The 18,919-nt window shown below is 38.0% G+C and overlaps 1 protein-coding gene across 1 annotated transcript in view; it reads left to right on the top strand.

Annotated features, from left to right (window-relative positions):
• The window catches only part of eys (eyes shut homolog), a 147,732-nt gene that overhangs the window by 85,361 nt on the left and 43,452 nt on the right, over positions 1-18,919 (top strand). Inside the window, exons 34-39 of the mRNA XM_068567429.1 lie at positions 3,734-3,924; positions 4,090-4,181; positions 6,663-6,810; positions 6,912-7,024; positions 7,450-7,709; positions 15,831-16,007. Coding sequence (XP_068423530.1) covers positions 3,734-3,924; positions 4,090-4,181; positions 6,663-6,810; positions 6,912-7,024; positions 7,450-7,709; positions 15,831-16,007 — 981 coding nt within the window. The remainder of the gene's footprint in view (positions 1-3,733; positions 3,925-4,089; positions 4,182-6,662; positions 6,811-6,911; positions 7,025-7,449; positions 7,710-15,830; positions 16,008-18,919) is intronic.

Genomic DNA, 18,919 nt, shown 5'->3' with positions numbered 1-18,919 from the left:
CTCGCAGGCAGTGGAACTTTTACTGGAATATCCCATGATTGCCCATTCTCATGGATAATATAAGCCATGTTATTCCTCTATAAAATGAGGCATGTAATAAACTTGTATGAATACTTTCATTTCAGCCACGATTCCCCTCCCGCCTACTATAGAGCCATTTGCATGCTTCACAGCTTTTTGGCAAATAAGACTATTTACAGTACGCCTGTAAAGTGAGCAAAAGAAGAAAAAAAAAACTGTGATGATACCAACAGCCTTTAAAGCCTTTTTTCTGCTTTCAAAATAATTATCAACTTTTGGCTTCCCACACTAAATGGTCTGCGCTGTGCATTTGTCTGCCATCTATGTTGCCAGGGTTTTTGATAAGTACAGTTCACATTTAAGTCTCATACAAAATGAATGTATGAAAGTTGTTTTCTTTTCTTGTATTTAAGACTTATTAACAACGAGATGATCTATTTTTTTTTAAACGGTTTGTGTAATAAAAAAGGTTTTGCCAGATGGAATTCATCTATGAAAACAAAATAATATTTTTGTTGTTGTTGTTGTTAGGCTCAATCTTTTATAAAGGGATCTAAACAGGACTAAAAACATTCATGATTTTTCTTGATGTGTTTTAACTCCATACACTAAAACTTGCGCGTGTTAGCACGTTTTTGTAACATCAGTTTCTATCGTTAGCTGGAAAAGAAAATTGTGTACGTCCAGCTCAATGTTAATTAATACTGTAAAAACAAAGGAACTTATTCAACATGTGAAATCAAGGAGAGTCGCTGTCATCACTGATACTGTGTGACCAAATTGGGGCAACCGGAGCACACATAGATGACAACGATATGTAAGTTGTAATGGTTGCATTGATAATATGGGAAGTCTGTTTCGTGAACCCCAGGAAGGATAGCTGCTAAATTACTTTAGGTAACGGGAGCCGAATAAACTAAACTAGTGTTATCAATAAAGACATAAAAGAAATAACAGCAGAAGAGTGGGATATTTGGATACGAAGGGAATAAGATTAATACACAACAGAATAATCACTTTAGATACATTTAGATCTTGGCAATTTAGATTGATCTGGTATTATATAAAATTAGATGTGGTTTATTTAATATTTTACTATGTTGTGATGCTTTGTTTGGTTGACAGTTTAACCAGGGGTCAAAGTTGTAGCAGTTCTTATACTACCCCAACCGGGGTTGTCATAAAACTAAATAAAATGAATCACAACGTATATTTTACTTGGGAGAGTTTAGCGGTAAACAACTACATAAACCCACAACAACTGCAGCAGAAGTTGAGTTTACCAGCAGTAGGAAAAAAAAAAAGGTTTTGATAGGCAGCGAGTCAGGATTAAAACCCACAGGGCACAGACACACTGCCACTGCTACAATTTCAAAGTGATTTGTAAGAAAGTAACAATGGGCGATCGCAGACAATGGTGCATTCATGTGCTCCTCGGATGATCACCTTCTGTGAGTTTGGAATTTGTTTTTGTTCATGAGCTTTAAGTCGTGAATTTGGAAAAAAAAACATGAACACTACAACAGAGATGTGTTGTATTTTATTGCTTTAGCAACACGTTAACCTAAGGGTTCAGATTCATGTACATTTTACTGATTTAGCAACACGTTAACATGATGGTTCAGATTAATTTAAATTGTACGAGTCAGATATCTAAATTAATAAGAAACCACATGAATGCATCACAAAGGCCCTATTTCGCAATGATAACGACATTCAAAAGATGTACATGTTGAAGACTCAAGGACAAACCGAGCCGAACAACAAACCTCAATGGAAGTGGGAACTAACTGTTGTGTAAATTGTGTAAGCTTTGTTTTATTTATTTATTTATTAAGTCAGTAACTATGCCTTTGAGTGATGCGTTCTTGTCTTGTGTTTGTCGAGCAGCCAATAGGAATGCCTGACAACAGGCTGTAGAAAGTCTAGTTTTCTCTTAAAACAATTTAATTCAACAAATATAATCCAATTATATATAATACCACATGTATATTAATTTATTGAATGTGCTATAACTCTGTTGTATTATTCATTCTGGTCACATGACATTTATTGCTGCTGTCCATCCGGCAAAGGGATCCTTCTCTGTTGCTCTCCCTCGGGTTTTCCCCCTTTTACTCTCTTTATTTGGGGAGTTTTTCCTAATCCAATGTGAGGTCCCAGGACAGGAAGGTTATGTATGTATGTATGTGTGTGTGTGTGTGTGTGTGTGTGTGTGTGTGTGTGTGTGTGTGTATATATATATATATATATATATATATATATATATATATATATATATATATATATATATATATATATATATATATATATATATGATTTTGGGTTATATGAATGAAACTGAATAAAATTCAATTAAATTGTAATAGCCATATTCATTTAAATTGCTAACAAATTAATCCAAAGTGCTTTTTCTGTTCTGCTCGCTATCATTAAATGCACAAAATCATGCTATTAAGTATTAAGTGTACAAAAGTCCCACTTTTACAGTCTTATTTAATTTGTGGATCTTTATTGGTGGGTTTAGTTTATAATTATCCCCACTAGTTACAGTATTACGGCAGCAATTCTTCCTGGAGTCCACAAAACAGACATCCCAAAGTGAGAATGCAACAATTACAATGGAAAATAATAAACTTAATTGTCTGGCCGATGCAGAAACATTGTTTTTGCTCTCACCCAGGAAAACACAAACATAAAACATGTTCATCAGCTGGAAACACAGCATCAACAGAACAAAGGTTTCTCATTTGTATAGTCAGTCATTACAATCCTACCCATTGTGAACAGTCTACACTCTTATATTCTTGTTTAAAGTACTTTGTCCCCCACATTAATTGCATTTGGGACAAAACAACCTCTGTAGCTAGATGTCTGATATACTGTATGAAATCAATATTGATTTTAAAACTGAACATTTCTCATGTTTGTGGGCTCCTAATTATAAACACAGTAAACATTTCACACATTTTGTTCACACAGTATCAGTGTTGATTTATAATAAGTTTCTTTGTTATTTGCAGCATTAATTATCATGAATGCTTTAAATAATTAAACCATTTTGGGAAAGTACCTACTAAACTGTGTATTAGGTGGGCACACAGCAAATCAAGTGTCCCTGTTAAAAAAATGAGGAAAACAGTTACAAATATTTACAGGACGTTTTAATGATTATCTTTACAAAATCTTTTTTCACCTGCTGAAACTGTTTTTCAAGCGTTTTCTCAGACAAATGAAGAGAAAACGTAGAAACATTATCCTTACCAAACTTTTTTTCTCGCCCATCAAAACTATTTTTCAAACACTAGTTTTTACAGAAAGTTAGAAGAATTATCCTGGCAAAGACTTTTTTTTTTATTTATTCTGGAGTCATAAATACAGTAGAGGAAAACAACAAAAATATCACAATCAAGTGTGTGCGACCGCATAAACAAAACCACAAAAGTCCATCTTTTAGCCTCAATGGCAACGAGCTTCTGCCCTGCTGAGGTGTCCTCAGCCAGACTCTGAATGTTTAATAATTCTGAGTTTGCTGTTGCGTATCTCACCCTGTGCACTGACCTCCCTGCGGCGGAAGCGAGTGAAAAGTTCTTCCTTGAGAGTTTAATAGAGAGTCTCAGCAAAATTGACAATTAAGATGCATTAGCTGTCTTGCTTTTGTATTACTCAATTTACCTTGTTTCTGCTTTCTATTTTTTTTTGTATTTCCCAGATTCAAGCTACATTCAGTACTTTGGAAATTCATACATGGAATTTGAGGGTATTGACCTCAGCGCACTCAACAACATTACTGTGAGATTTCAGACTCAAGTGACCCAGGGAACTATACTTTATGTGGACCAAGGACCTGCCAGCGGGGACTTATTTTTCATGAAACTCTTCATCCTGGATGGAATCTTGCAGGTAACAACTCAACTTATAAAGTTAGTATGCATGGATATATGCTAGTTTTGTAGTCACTGCATCAATGTTTGTGTTTGCCCGTGAAAGACAGATATCTCACAGCTAATTAATTCAGTTGATGTAGCAAGAGCATGGAAAAAAACATCTCTAAACTCTGTGTTTCAGTATGCCTTTTGCTGTAACGAAGAGGAAGAGGTTGCTCGGATCAGTGCATTAATTCATGTTAGTGATGGCAAGGTTCACATTGTTAATATCAGGTACGTTCTTTGTTATATTTAATTAACCTTTTGAATCTGAGTGTGAATGTGGGGTCAAGATCTGCTGCTACAATGCATCAACGCATTACATCAGAAGAGATGAGTTATAATTTGATGTTGCAGCTTTAAATTTACAGGTTGTTTTAACAAAGACATCAACCCAGATGCAGTGTGTTATGTATCTGCTTCAGGCTAGAATATATATTTTCTAATGAGAAAAAAATAGGCAGTCTCACAATAAGCTACTTACAGCGGGTCTAAGTAAAATACAAATTTTCATTAAATAGTGTTAGCACCTGAGGTGCTACTAACTTGATCCTTAGTCATCCACTCATTTCAAGTGTGGCAGGCTTTTTATTTTATTTTTAAGACTAATACCGGGGTAAGATATATAATTGGCAGGAATCAGCAGACAGGGAATGTAGCTGTTATAACGAATGAGCAAATGGGCTTACATTTTAAAGAACTGAAACAAACGTCAGAATGTGCCTATTAAAATGCATTAGTGATCACTGACCATGTTTTATTGGCTGTTCTAAAGTCTTCATTTGCAGTTTTTCATTACGAAAAGATTAACAAGCAAGAGCCAAGCACAAAATCAATGTTTAAATGATTTAAAGTGAGGCTCTGGCCCCTTTAGTTATATTGTTCCTAAGCCCATTCGCGATGTTGCTGCCAGCCCTCTCCATTATTCTCTGACATGAAAAAGATGTGGTTCAGTTTCAAATCACAAACTTTATTATGTATGAGCTGGAAGCTGGAACAAAGTGGATTATTTTCAACTAATATCAAAGCAGTTTACTTTGCATTTTAGGAGAGATTATGGAAACTTTATTTATTGTTACAAATAAGCCATTTGATAATTTCTGTTTTAGCAAAGATCCTATTTTGTAAAACAGTATTCCGTTTTGTTCGACTGACCTAAACCATTGTAATTGATAAACTGAGAAACACATGAATGATGTATGAAGGGTTTTTAAAGATGACATTTTAAAAGAGAACAACAAATAGGGACTGGAGGTGATTATGAACATACTGTGGCAAAGGTGAACAAATGATCTCCCATGGAAACAAAGCTGAGTGGGAAGGTTGCCTCATGTTTCTTGGCAAAAAGCTGCACTGCCCTAAATATGCAAGTGCAACTCGAGAGGCCTATCATGTTTAAGGGGCTGCAAGGCTCCACCCCTGTTTTTTCTTCTGCAGTAAAAATACAACAGCAGTATGAATCAATCATAATGTTCTGTACCAACTCCTTGGAGACATTGCAAGAAAGAGAGCTGTCATAACCAGAGGGTTGGGAGTGTGGAAAAATGGTTCCTGGTGTCACAAAGCAAATTCTTTGTAATTGTCTGATGGCCGAGTTCGTCCATCTTTGTCTGATTTGACCCAGAGCTACAACACCATGGCCATCCTCAACGTCACCGCCTAACTCATTATAGACTTTTAATATATCTTCCCGTCAAAGACGCTTTTCAATATGTTAAATAGAAACCCGGTGGGGCTGACTTCTCAAGGACAGTGAGCACAGTGCCCTCTGGCTGCTGGCCAGGCCGATCTGGCAGACTGCTTCTAAATTAACCGCTTCTCCACGCCGGCTCTAGAGGAAGGACTTATGCAGCTCCGAGTTAGTGCCCCGAGTGTTTAGCCAGCATATGCAACAGCCTGCAAAGCACAGGCTTAACAAATCAGGCTAGATTGCTTTGTGGACCTCCTAACTTCCACTCAGGGAACACGGGGTATCGGGAGACACTGGAGAGGAGACTGAGCATTCATGGCCCGAGTACCCTCAAGCTGCAGATGGTTAGTCCAGAATCTGCACTTAGGTAATTATCGGCTCTCCCCTGTTGTTTCAAAGTGGAGAATTGTTTTTTGAAATCGATGAATGGCTGTGGGGTGTGTCCAAAACAGTAAATGCCCAAAGAAAACAAAATGGAGGACAGCAGTCGCACCTAAAAAATCCTGGGATCAATTAATTTTTCAAACAAAACAATTGTGTATGCATTTACCATAGTTATTAAAGCTCAGTATTCTGTATTTCAACCTACTTCTCAAACCACTGTTTTTAAATTCCATGGTTTTTGCAACAGGAAGTTGTTTGTCTCTGAAGCAGAACTTCTTCTCAGAGGTTATTGTCCTGATCTTCGAATTTGAAAATGCTTTTGTTTTTATCATCACAATGTTGGCTAAACTTTATTTCTTGACAGGGAAGCTTTTCATGCCTTATCAAGGCCACGAACATTGTTCTTTTTTGAATTGCCAGAATATACATGGACATTTTTTAGATGTCTTTAGTGGTATTGTTATGTCTAAATGCATAAGTTAGATAAGATAGGTTTCGACATGGAGATAACTGAAAGACCTCATGTACAATCTACATCTTCTAGCACCAAATTACAGTTAAGTTATTGTTTTGCTTTTCAGTTACTACAAAAAGCTGTGCTTTCTGACAGTTTGACATGAAATGTTCATTGTTTTTTTCAGACAACACTTGACCCCCTGTGAGGCAGAGCTCACACTTTCTGGTCATGAGAAAATCAAAAGTACAGCAAGTAATTACTGGTCGGGAAACATAATAAGAACAAACCACGTCTTCGCAGGTGGTCTGCCACAACAATATCTCCCCAATCAGGTAATATATACGGCTCCTACTGTATGCTTTCTCAGCTTGCTACAGAAATCATAAATTAAACACATATATGCTTTCAATATAATTTTGTGGTTTTCCCTTAGAGAGCGAAACCTTTTCACAACTATAATGGCTGCATTGAAATCATTGAAATTAATAAACTGAGGAGCTTTCATACATCTGATGCCATCGCCAGCAGCAACATAGGCCAATGCAGGTAAAGTAAAATAAATCCATGTCTTCGTCATGATCTCTTCTTTTGATTTAATTTTCAAGTATCAATTTTTAGCAAAACATAGCAAAACATAGTTTTTAGTTCATGAAAAATCACCCCAACACATTTACTCACATGTTTGTTAATATTTTTTTGATAATTAAGTACAAGCACCAGTAGTCAAATTTGGTTTGGTTTGGTTTGATCTGATGCAGTTATGAAAATCTGACCGCACTGTTAAACATAAAACTTTCCTTTTGTGCTGGGATTGTGATCTAAAATCTGTCCACTTTGTAAATTTTATTTAATGGGTCATTTTTGCTGCACATGAATCTAGTTTATATATTTAGGCTTAAAAGCAAATACATCTAATGCTAAATTGGATTTTCACTCACTTAAACAACTACAACTTTTGCACAATTTTACAGAAATACGCTGCATGCCATTGAAGCCTCAACAACAAGTTCTTCAAATTGGACAACTCAATCAACCACCTCCGACACAGTGAACACAACAACAACAGTGGCAGCTCCCACACAAACAACCAAACATGCTTTGAAGGAACCTCAAGTCTGCCACGACGGTCTTTGCCGTAATGGAGGAACATGCCATCAGCTGCAGCTGCCTGGGGGAGCTCTGCCCTCCTGCCACTGCCCGCTTCATTTCACTGGCACCACTTGTGAGAAAGGTAGGCTTTAGACAGAGCCTCAATTATCATAAAGTGTGTCTGTGTGTGTGTGTGTGTGTGTGTGTGTATATATATATATATATATATATATATATATATATATATATATATATATATATATATATATATATTAGGGCTGGGCAAGTTAATGTGTTAATATCGCATTAACTTTTCAATCAATTAACGGTGTTAATTATTTGATCATGCGTTAACTGCATTTTTTTATTTAAAAAAAAAAAAAAATTGGGGGGCTTTTACTTTGAAGGCGATAGTTTACTTCCACCCTCGTGCTTCCGTAGCATTACTGGACTATTTGCCGACTTGAGCCAGACACGAAAGCACGTATTGTTCTGTAGTTTCTGTCCTTAACGAGCACCGCGCGAGCGAGTCGCGTCTCAAAGCTTCACTAGCGGTCACCGGCAGCTCGCGCTACAAGCTCCACGTCCCCGAATTGAACATTAATCGCGCATGCACAGAGCCGCCGCCGATAACTGTCAGCTGTCCTTCATATCTGCACCTCATTCAACCAGACGTCAGTGCACTTGTTCAAGTCAACAGAGACTGGACCTTTCTCACTGAGGAAGAAAAACTGAACAGAAGACATGAAAAGAACTTATTGCTTTTGTATAAAGTTAATTAATGGCTTTATACATTTTAACCAGGCTACTCATACGTAGAGGAAGACAGGTGAAATGTGATTGGATAAAAAAAATCTGTGAAACAGGTCCCAAGAAGCCATACAAGAGGCCTGAAGGAGCAGAGGAACAGATGAAGGCAGCTGTGACATGAAAAAATAAGCTAATAGGGACGAATAATTATAAAAAATGTAGTGTATTTGTGAAAAATTATTACATTATAAAAAAAGCTATAACTTGTAGTTATTTTTTTATTAAATTATGAAATAGTTATAACTTTGTGATTCTGTTTAGGCCTTCAGAGAAGGCTTAGAAGGCCCTTACTGCCCGCCACTGATATATACATATACACACAGACACACGCACACACAAACGGCAGCAGTAAAAAAAAACTTGAAACCCGACTACTGTACTGTGACCTCCATAGTTTTATCATGAAGAGCTGGCCAACAAATTGTATTGTTTAATATATGCTGATTGCTGGGCCTCTTTGGCTAACAGGTTTGACTATGAAGGGAAAATAGAGTGAGCTGCATTAGGAATTTTGAGCGATGTGAATTATTCAGGATATGAATAATGAAATGAAAGATCCATATAAGCAGCTTTAACCATCGCCGTGTGTCCATGTTCACCTCCAGCGCTCATTGAGAATGAGAACACGACCTTGCAGCGCTCGCTTAACATTTAGCTACGTAGTGTTGGCAAGCCCAAGATTTCCCTGCAGAATAAACATCACCCCTCAGTTCTCGCCCCTGTCCCCACCAAAAATATTTGTTTTGTACCAACCGCCCCGACACTTATACCGAGGAGACGAGACTCACATAGTATGCTGCTTTTTCTTTACAGATTTCCTCTCAGTGCACTTACAACGTGGCTGTTGATGCCCCGTTCTACCTCTCCTGCCCTCCTCTATTCACTCTGGCAGTTTAGAAAACAGCATCTTGTATGTTGCTGTTGTCAGTGACAACATTAGTAACAGTAGAGGATGAAATTAATTGTATGTAAGCTTGATAAGGCAAGTCGAGCTGCTCACAACTGATGGCAGTCTAGCTCCAGTATGTAACTAATCTAAAACCCACAAGCAAAAGTGTAATGAATAGATTAAGGTTTGTTTTTCTGCTCTGATATAATGTGCAATCATTAGCATATCCATCCAATTCCCATACTCTGTGGGTTACCACGACCAGGCTAAAAAGCATAAAAATCCTTACTAGTCTAGATGAATCGAGTTTGTAGGCATACAGGTGAAGAAAAAGATGGACAGGTAAAACCCTTTTCTAGTCTTCCGACCAGGCAAAGCGCTTCAACACTACATTACATCATTCACCAATTCACACCCCATAATACACTGATGGGAGGAGCCACCTGCCCATCAGGACTAACTAACATTCACACACAGTAGCTGAGGGAGAAATGTTTGGGTTAACTGTCTTGCCCAAGGACACATCAACATGGACTAGCAGAGCCGGGGAATTGAACCGTTGATCCTCTGATTGAAGGACGACTCTGCTCACCACTGCATTTCAGAGAGTTTCAACTATAAAAACCTGATTCATCTTCACCTTTACAACCCCTGAATGGGATTTTGGCTGATGGCATAATGTTGTTTTTACAGAATACATGGAGATCTGACAGAGTAGCGCTTGAAGCTAACATTTACAGTCATTAACATGGCTGGAGCAGCCTGTGTGCGTCTGACACCCTTATTTGACACCTCTGCCATGTGTTCTAAAAATGCTAATTTACAGGTGTTTAAGTAATCTACTAAAATGTGATTTGTCTCTCGAGGCACTATAACACAAAATGATGCTATTTTAAGGACTTCAATCTCCATTTGTTTTTTCCCACGGGAGAAAGCTATGTGCTGCTTACATGACAGCGATGCTGCTTTGCTAAGCCGGATATTAAATATGCTTTGGCCTGTTTGCTGTTGTAAACAATGCAACTATAGGCCATAAAGTGAACCTCTTTATTGTTTCATCCCGCTCCACAGTCGTGCATCCACGCGATCTTTAGCTGATGAAAAAGAAAGAGTTGTTCTATGCTACCCAAAAAAAGGTTTGTCGCTGAAATTCCTGTTAATTATTGATGCGCTAATTTTTTATGCCGAAATAGTTTCTTCAGAGCGTAACAGGGTATTCGTCGCGAGTGGAGGTGACAAGGTGCTCAGTGTTGCCAGATTGGAAATGGCAAAGTATTGTACCAATGGCTCAAAATGGTCGTATTTGGAGGATAATTATCGTGCATCTGGCAACCCTAAGATCGGTCGACCAATGACAGTTCTCTCTACAGTTAAAGCTCGCGCAAGAAGGTGGAACATAAGGGAGATACCGTTTCCACAACTTGTAAGGGCGTAATAACTAGTTTGTGAAAGACTCAGAGAAACACAAATATCCAACGAGGCAAAATTCCAGACGTTTTTGGAATCCCTGCCGGACGCATTTTTTAGGTCTCGAAAAGAGGACATGTCCGGGAAAAAGAGGACGTCTGGTCACCCTAGATTATATTCCAGTTGTTTTTTTTTTACATATGCACTCGTATTTTATCATAAACTAGCCACAGCGCTGTTGTTACTGCTGCACGTGGGGGTGCTAGTGCTTTTCCCCGCGGCCTCTACTTGGCGCGGGGAGAGGTTGTCACCGGCGCAGCTGTGCTGCAATGTCATGTCTGCACTGTGTAGAGACAGTGTGGCGGTTTTGTTGATAGATTTGGACAACATGCATTGTTGTAGACCCGACGGGTTGTGCTCTCCCCTTGATGTAGTGGCCCTCGTCGTGTGCATTTCCTCCACTGTAGTGCGCCGTGACCAACTCTAGGTCGACTTGGAAAGACTCAGGCTGAAGGTGGCACGCCGGCTCCGGTCTTGAAACACAGACCAAGGAGTCTAACGCACGCGCAAGTCAGAGGGTCTCTGAAACCCCATAGCGCAATAAAAGTGAGGAGCGGCACGCATGACAAACACCTTGCTAACGGCGTCTTTCTTTTATTTATTTATATATATATATATATATATATATATATATATATATATATATATATATATATATATATATATATATACATATATAATTATAATTATAATTATATATATATATATATATATAATTATAATTATAATTATATATATATATATATATATATATATATATATTACTTCCTATATATATATATATATATATATATATATATATATATATATATATATATATTACTTATACATATATATATATATTTAATTAAAACATTTTCTAATATATCCTGAAACCCCCAGTTTTTTCCTTCCATGACCATAAAGTAAGTTCCTGCTTATCCTTTAACTTGTCACACTCATAAAACTTTTCCTTTTAAATACCAGCAGTGGCCTTTTAGAGTAATTTCTGCTGAGTTTGAAGAATTTCTCCTCCTCAAAAGCATTTCAGTCTCTCAGGTTAACGGAGTGCAATCTCATATGAGCACTCATCCAGCGATGTGCTTTGCAATACTAGTTCTAATAGCAGTCCAGAGGCTGTTTACATGCTGACAAAGTCTGTAAATGTGTCAACATTGCCGGGTGACAATCTTGTCCTCACATCTTATTGAATTAAGAATAGACATAAGAGACGAATAAAGCCCCCACTCCAAGTTAATCATAGATGTGTCAACCAACCCGGTGACTAATGATGTGGTCTTGTTTGTGTCCCAGATGAAATGCTGACATGGGGTACAGTATGTAAGCGAGAGAAACATGAAGATGCACATGAGTCTCTGCTGCCTCCTATGTTATTGTTCAAGATCTATTCTGCTCTAAATGTAATTAATGTGAATTCCACATGTTCTAGAGTAGCCTAATAGTAGGTTGTCCTGATAAGAACCTAAAAGGATGTGTCTGCTGCAGTCATTGTAGCTGTAGATTACATGTTTTCCGAAACAAACAATGTTTTATTTTAAAGTATAATATACTGCTATAGTTTATACGACCATGCGGTATATGAATCAGTTAGAATTAGCTTCACCTTCATTGTTGAACATTTAATCACTGCTTAATGCAACAAAAATAAATGATTAGATATTATACTGGTGGGTATATTCATTGTTGACGCTGTTCTACATTATGATTACATTTGTATTATGGGATTTATTGGCCGCTTGGGGGCAGCAGCACAAAGTATATGCGACACATCATCACCTTTTAAGTTATTATAGTGAACTTTAGCATTAAATTGTCCAATATAAGTCCAATTTCAGCTCTTTCTTCCCTCAAGTTTTGATCTCTACCAACTCCTGAGGGAAAAATATGTCTCTAACTGCTAAATGTTCGGCTTTGTTGACCTGCTAGTCTCTAACTGTCTGCAGTTTGGTGCTGAGCAGGTAGCGTAAAGTGGGTTATTAGAGCTTTTTGCGGAAAATAGCTGCCTGCAGTTTACAAAAAAAACGATTCTTTGAGATGGTGAAAGCCGGACAGCTAAAAAGTAAAAGGAAACACGTTGAAGCTCATTAAAGCTAAGGGGAGCTGCAGAATTAGGGGATAATTCCCTCTAGTTTAGCACTATGGAGGACTTTCACATTGGCATTTGATAGATTGTAAAGAAATCAATTAAAGCCGCTTTAAGTAAAAATGGCTTTGTACTACCGTATGTTGTGGTAAAGGATCTGATTACTTCCTCCATCACTTCACTTTGAATTTGTGACAAATAGATTTTATATTCACTACTCAGTTTAGACCATCACAAGAATTGGTAATATTAACATTTTCATGTGCAACAAAGCATTTAAGTCCCTGCTGAAGTGTCAGGTATCATACTGTAGAATGTATTTCTGAAAGACAGATTGACAAGGTTTCTCAGACAGTATTACACACAGAATGCCTGCACACATCTATTGTATCCCTACATCGGCTAAATCGCAGTTATTTTATTTTTAGCACACGGAGACTGTCAATCCAAAGCAGCTTTCAGATTTCCTTTCGTAGTCAGATTTAGTTAGTACTTTATGTAAATATAGAAGCTTGACATGTGTGAGTTGTGAGTCGTGCTACCTTCTGTTTGGACCCTTGGGCTGCACCTCTGGTGGACTGGACTGTAATCCAGGCCAGTGCCAGGTGGTTGAGTGAGTATCTGATATCAAGTAGCCAACCATAAGACAGGTTTTGTCAAGATAAAGCTAGTTCATCTGGGCATGGCAGAGTTTTAAGCTATGATAAATTGTCTCTCCGAAGAAGACACAGTGGGTCATAGACCTTGCCAAAGACATTCTGTCAAGTATGTAAGCATTCAATTGAAAGCTAAGTGATCACAAAAATTAGCTACGGCGTAAATGGCTGTAAGGTATGGCAGGGGACAAAAAAGAGGGAAACTAGTGAGGCAGGAAATTATTCAGACTTGGTCTGCATTGATCATGACCTCCTTTTACGGCTCATTACCTTCTGTCCTTACTTCTCGGATATTTGAAAGTTGAGAGCAGTTTTGTCCCATTTATATCTTTCAGCAACTTTTATCCAACCACGACATCAATCCAAATAAGAATGTGTATTTTTGTTTTCATTTAGAGTGACATTATATTGTGAAATTATATTTTGGATCTAAGTTATTTAAAAAATCTTTCTTTGTCAAAAAAAAGGAGGTTCTAAATGATCTCCTTGATATTTTTACCATGACCGTGTTAATTTAATGTCAGAACAACAATTATTTGTGTATTTACAACAGCCAAAATAGAAGAGGACGTATTTAATTGACTGTGATTAAATTTGATGTGTGTACTTTTTTATGAAAATTAAATAATAACCAAATTGAACTGGTCTTTGGTGCAGGTAATGTTTTCATAGATCAGGACCAGAAAAAATCATTTATATGTAGTGAGGTGAATGTTTTTTTTACATTTTTTTAAAGCAATCACAAAATACCTTTTTAGGGTCGTGAGCATTTGCTGCGTTTGTGTTTGACATTAATGGGACCTGATGAGGAGTTGTCGGCTTACTGCTTTGCCAACACACTGCCAGCTCTTTTTGCTATAATTGCTGATGCCTTTAAAAGTGAGCCAGCTCAATCTGCCTTTCTCAGAAATTGCCAACAAACATAACAGAATTGATTCATTATTATCCGCCCCCCAAAAAAGCTCCTCCCACAACAAAAGAAACGCTGTTTTTATTTTCTCTTTGTAATTTGAAGTATTGGCTTTCATGTCTGCTCCACTTAACTCTTTGCGCAACTCTAAAGAGTCCTCCACTCTGATTGGCTGAGAAAAGAGCAAGAGTCTGAAACTGTCTGGGCACACACGCGAAGATAACAGGATTATGACCATTTAGGAGAATTGGTTCTCAGGTGTTGGTCTGATGACTGTTTAGTAAACGGCACCAATTCCCCATCTGGCTGACCTGCAGACCCTGAGCAGATCTTATTGTCTGACCCTGCGGATACTTTCACAGATCATAGATCTCTGCTCCTTTCCTGGTCTCGTTAAGGCCATTTGCACGAAAAGCTATTGACATAAAACACTGATATGCAACAATTACGTTATCCCTGTTTCTATGAATACATGTATGGCATCACTGTCCACCAGTAGTGTCTGGCACAAGCGGTCCAACAACAGCCACGGAGTCTCCTCTTCTTTGAATATGCAATAGTAGCTTATAACATACAAATGAGCACTAAAGTGTGCATTCAATTTTGTAATCTTGAGCAACACTTTGAGACAGTTTCCAAATTTGAGTTTGTACAAATGCCACATTACTGAATAATCTTTGACACTGAATGAACATGTGTTTTTCTCTGCCATTGCCGCTGTTAAGCCTTCAACTTTAAGACCATTGCTCACTGAATGTTACATCTTCATCAAATGTCTCTGTTCTTTAAATTGCATTTTACTCTCTGTTGTTAAAGCTTTCAGTCATTCACAGGTCTGCTTACATCAAACATTAAAGCACCAACACAAATCAAAACAAGAGCTACAAAAGGATATATTATATTTATGTGACAACAACAAAACAGTTTGTTTAATCCTACACTTAGTATACGTTAGGAGTTCTAATTTTCTTTGAGAGCTCGACTCTGGAGGTAAAATCCCCTGAGTTGCGGCTGGGGTGGCCTGTTTTGAATGGACTGCCTTGCATCTGAGCAGCAAGACATCCTTGAAGGTGTACAGTGTCCTTTTTGTAAAAGCCAGCAGATGACCTGTTGATGAAGTTGATGACCTGAGCGTGTACCGCCACCACCTCTCATTCAAGTTATACCCCTTTTCATCCAGTGGGAAATAACTGACAGGGCCCTGCTGACTCTGCTCACAAGCAGACTATCAGTGCTGCGAGAGTACACGCCAGACAATTCTTTCTGTTCTGTTGACTAACAGAAAAAAGCACGGTGGGGTGTTGCTTTTACTCGATATGTCCTACCAAGCCTAATTACATCACATTTTTAGCTGCAAATGTTTTTATAAGGAATATTAGGATTCCACTTGCCTTTCTCTCTTTATTTAAATGCATTTTATCAAAATATATTTATTTTTTTCTTTGCAGATACTATGGTATATATACCCTCATTCGATGGCACATCTTATTTGGAGCTGCTGCCCGTTTCATCTCTTCTCCAGCCTTCTGGCACCAGTAATAATCTCCCTGCTACTGTCAAGGACACCACTGTTATTCTCTACTTGACGGTGAAAATAAGATCTACACAGGGCACCATCCTCTACAGTAAGTAAAGTCTCTTTTTTAAGCAAACATTTAAAAGAACTGTAATGCTGGGAAAGCAAGTATAGATAAAGGTTGGAAAATAGGCTTTTCAAATGTCTTTTTTGTTACATGTGTCCTTTAGAGTGCACACAGATTATCTTTCTAGCCTGCAATGAAAACCATCATTGAATATGATGATAGTTTTAGTGGCTAACATGGTGCTGTATGAGGAATACATGTTCATTGTGATCGGTATCTGCTATATTAGAGGTATACGGGTTATTCTATAACTATAATCTTCTATAATCTGTTGCATTTATAATTTGTATCCTTATTATTGAAGTCCAAACTACCCTAATCCAATCTAATTCCTCTCTGGAGTGCCTACATTTACAAAATAAGGCAAGATCACATTTATGCAGTTTATTGACAATAATCCATGTATTTGTGTGATCCAATACCAGCTACTAAAGGACCGAGAAAGATGCTCCATCAATTTATATAAGGGATGGTTCAACCTTTTGGGAGATCCGTCTCTTGTTAAATGAAAAGATTGATACCACAGTTAAACTCGAAAAAAAATTGTAATGTTCCTCTTGACAAGGACATTTATAAGCACATCTGCAAAATCGTCAAAATATGTTGTACAATGTTTGATGATTTATGTGGGTAAATATTTGACAAACTGTGGGATGAACAGATCACCCCATGTCACATTGAGTACAAATATTGTTTCTGTTGTGATGTAAGCCCCTTAAAATAATATGGAAAGTCTGTGTTTCCTATTGCTGTCTCGATGCTATTATAAATAAGTTACATTTTCTTCCCTTATTGTTACTGTCATGCTTGTTAACACTATAATTATTTTGCTTGAGCTCTTCTGTTTTTGGATCACTAATAATGTAGAAATGATGCATCAGTGTGGGCCTTGTCATCAGCCTTGTATTATTTTGAAAATACAATGTTGTTAGCAAAATGGATGTCTGGCAACAGTTTTATGCTATAGAAAAGGCAAGAGGAAGAAAAAAAAAAACACTGAATGAAGTCTGAACTGATCACTTCTATAAAACCATGTAGGCCATGATGACACAAAGGATGAGAACAAGAGTGCAGCAACTGCTTGTGGTATTTATTAATATTTATTATAAAACACTTGTAAAACACATATCAATGCCAAATATTCATATTTAAAAAAATCAGAAGACTGATAGAAAGTCACTTCGGGACACCAGCACCATGAGTCATCTATTGTTGTTGCAGCAAAGTGAGGGGCACAAAGATGAGTACTGCGTTTCCAAGGCTACAGGAGAAAAGCAAGGAAGCACATTTTTTTATTTTGAAGATAATTTAACCAGTTTTCTCCCGTGGCTGACACCTAAGATACACCTGGGTCCGTTTATTTAGTTATGGACATTCATCCTTTTTCCAAAAGGCTTTCAACCACAACTAAAGGTAACGTGAGAGTGGGAGAGAAGGAAAATAAAGTACACAATACTCTGGTGAAGGACTACGGATAGCCTCGCCTTTTGTGGATGGCTGCTGTTAAATTTTTCCGCTCCTGATGATCTAAGCTAATACCTAAAAACGAACAAAGGAATCCTCAGAAGAAGGAAAGAGCTGGTCGGTCACATTAGGGTCGAGGATTGGGCTGACCCCTTACATCAACCGGGAGCTCAACATTCTACATCTACCTCTTGCCGCCTCTTTGTTCCCACACCTGCACACACGCATATAAACTCTCCTTTGTTTCAGAAGGAGGTTTGGATAGGTAGGCCCGTCGGCCACTGAGTAGACCCTCTTAACAATAGAGCATTGTTTTGGGGGGAGAGGAGTCTGGAATTTTGTACACTTGAGAAAGCTGAGCCATGAGAACGTAGTTCCATTTATCCAGCTTTGTGTGCATTATACACCTGTATGTATCCATATATTAAGTGCCAGCCCGCTTAAGGGTGAAGCCAATAAATGAATGTCTGGTTCTGCGGGGCCTCTAATGACTCCGAAAAAACATCCAACTGTGTGTCTTGGTGGATCGCAATTTTGCAGCTCCTCGCTCGAAAAACTGCACCCGCCTTGACCTTGTGAGGTTATCGATGTTCCCCATGTGACACTACAGCAAGCCGCGTGCAGGTCCAACACAACTGTAACCACAATGCATTGTGTGGTGATCACAGTTGATTTATTCCCCACAAAACGGGCACCGGCAGCACTACATTCATCTTGCTGGTGTAACCTCAATCAACCCCTTATCTGTGACACTGTCTGAAGGTTTGTGGCCTTTTGTACATTTACGGACCAATTAAACATTGCATAGTGCATCTGCACTTTCACTCCTTTCTGATTATCTCATTTGTCTCATTCAACTGACATTGTTTGGGTGTTAGCCGGATGCTCACATCCAAGTGTAAAATGTCCCCTCAAAAACCCAAACAGGTGATGGTAGTGACTGCTCGCAATTACAAAGTCATTTTAATTCATTAAATATAACAATTTCTCAAAAACAATTGATGCTAGTACAATCTGCATTGTTACAATACATTAGTAGTCCCTCCAGTTTCTGGATTCAACAGTGTAAGTAATAGTGTGCAAAGTTAAAAAACTAAGTTAGCCATAAAACAGTAAACGATCGAATGCCTTGGAGTAATAATAGCTTAACCTCTACTTCTCTGAGCTGACATTGGCCTTCCATGATGGCTGCTGAGTGCCTTAGTTCACCACCAACGACTTCAATCTTTGTTTTTAAGAAGCTATTAATTAGCCATCTCTCAAACAATCTAACAGGGCTTTAAATTAGTGCTTTATATGAGTTTGGTGCACTTGAAAGGTCAGTCAGCTGAGCCGTAAATACACATAAGCAATGGTTCTATCAACTTTAAGTCGAACAGTATCTTCTCTGACACATGCGCTTGATTAAAGACAAGTGACATGTTTGTGTG

The sequence above is a fragment of the Clinocottus analis genome, unplaced genomic scaffold, assembly GCF_023055335.1.
Source record: "Clinocottus analis isolate CAN_PGR_092001 unplaced genomic scaffold, fCliAna1.0.p SCAF_8, whole genome shotgun sequence".
NCBI lineage: Eukaryota > Metazoa > Chordata > Actinopteri > Perciformes > Cottidae > Clinocottus > Clinocottus analis.
The sequence above is the reverse complement of the archived record's forward strand: the minus strand, read 5'-3'. Positions and strand labels throughout refer to the sequence as shown.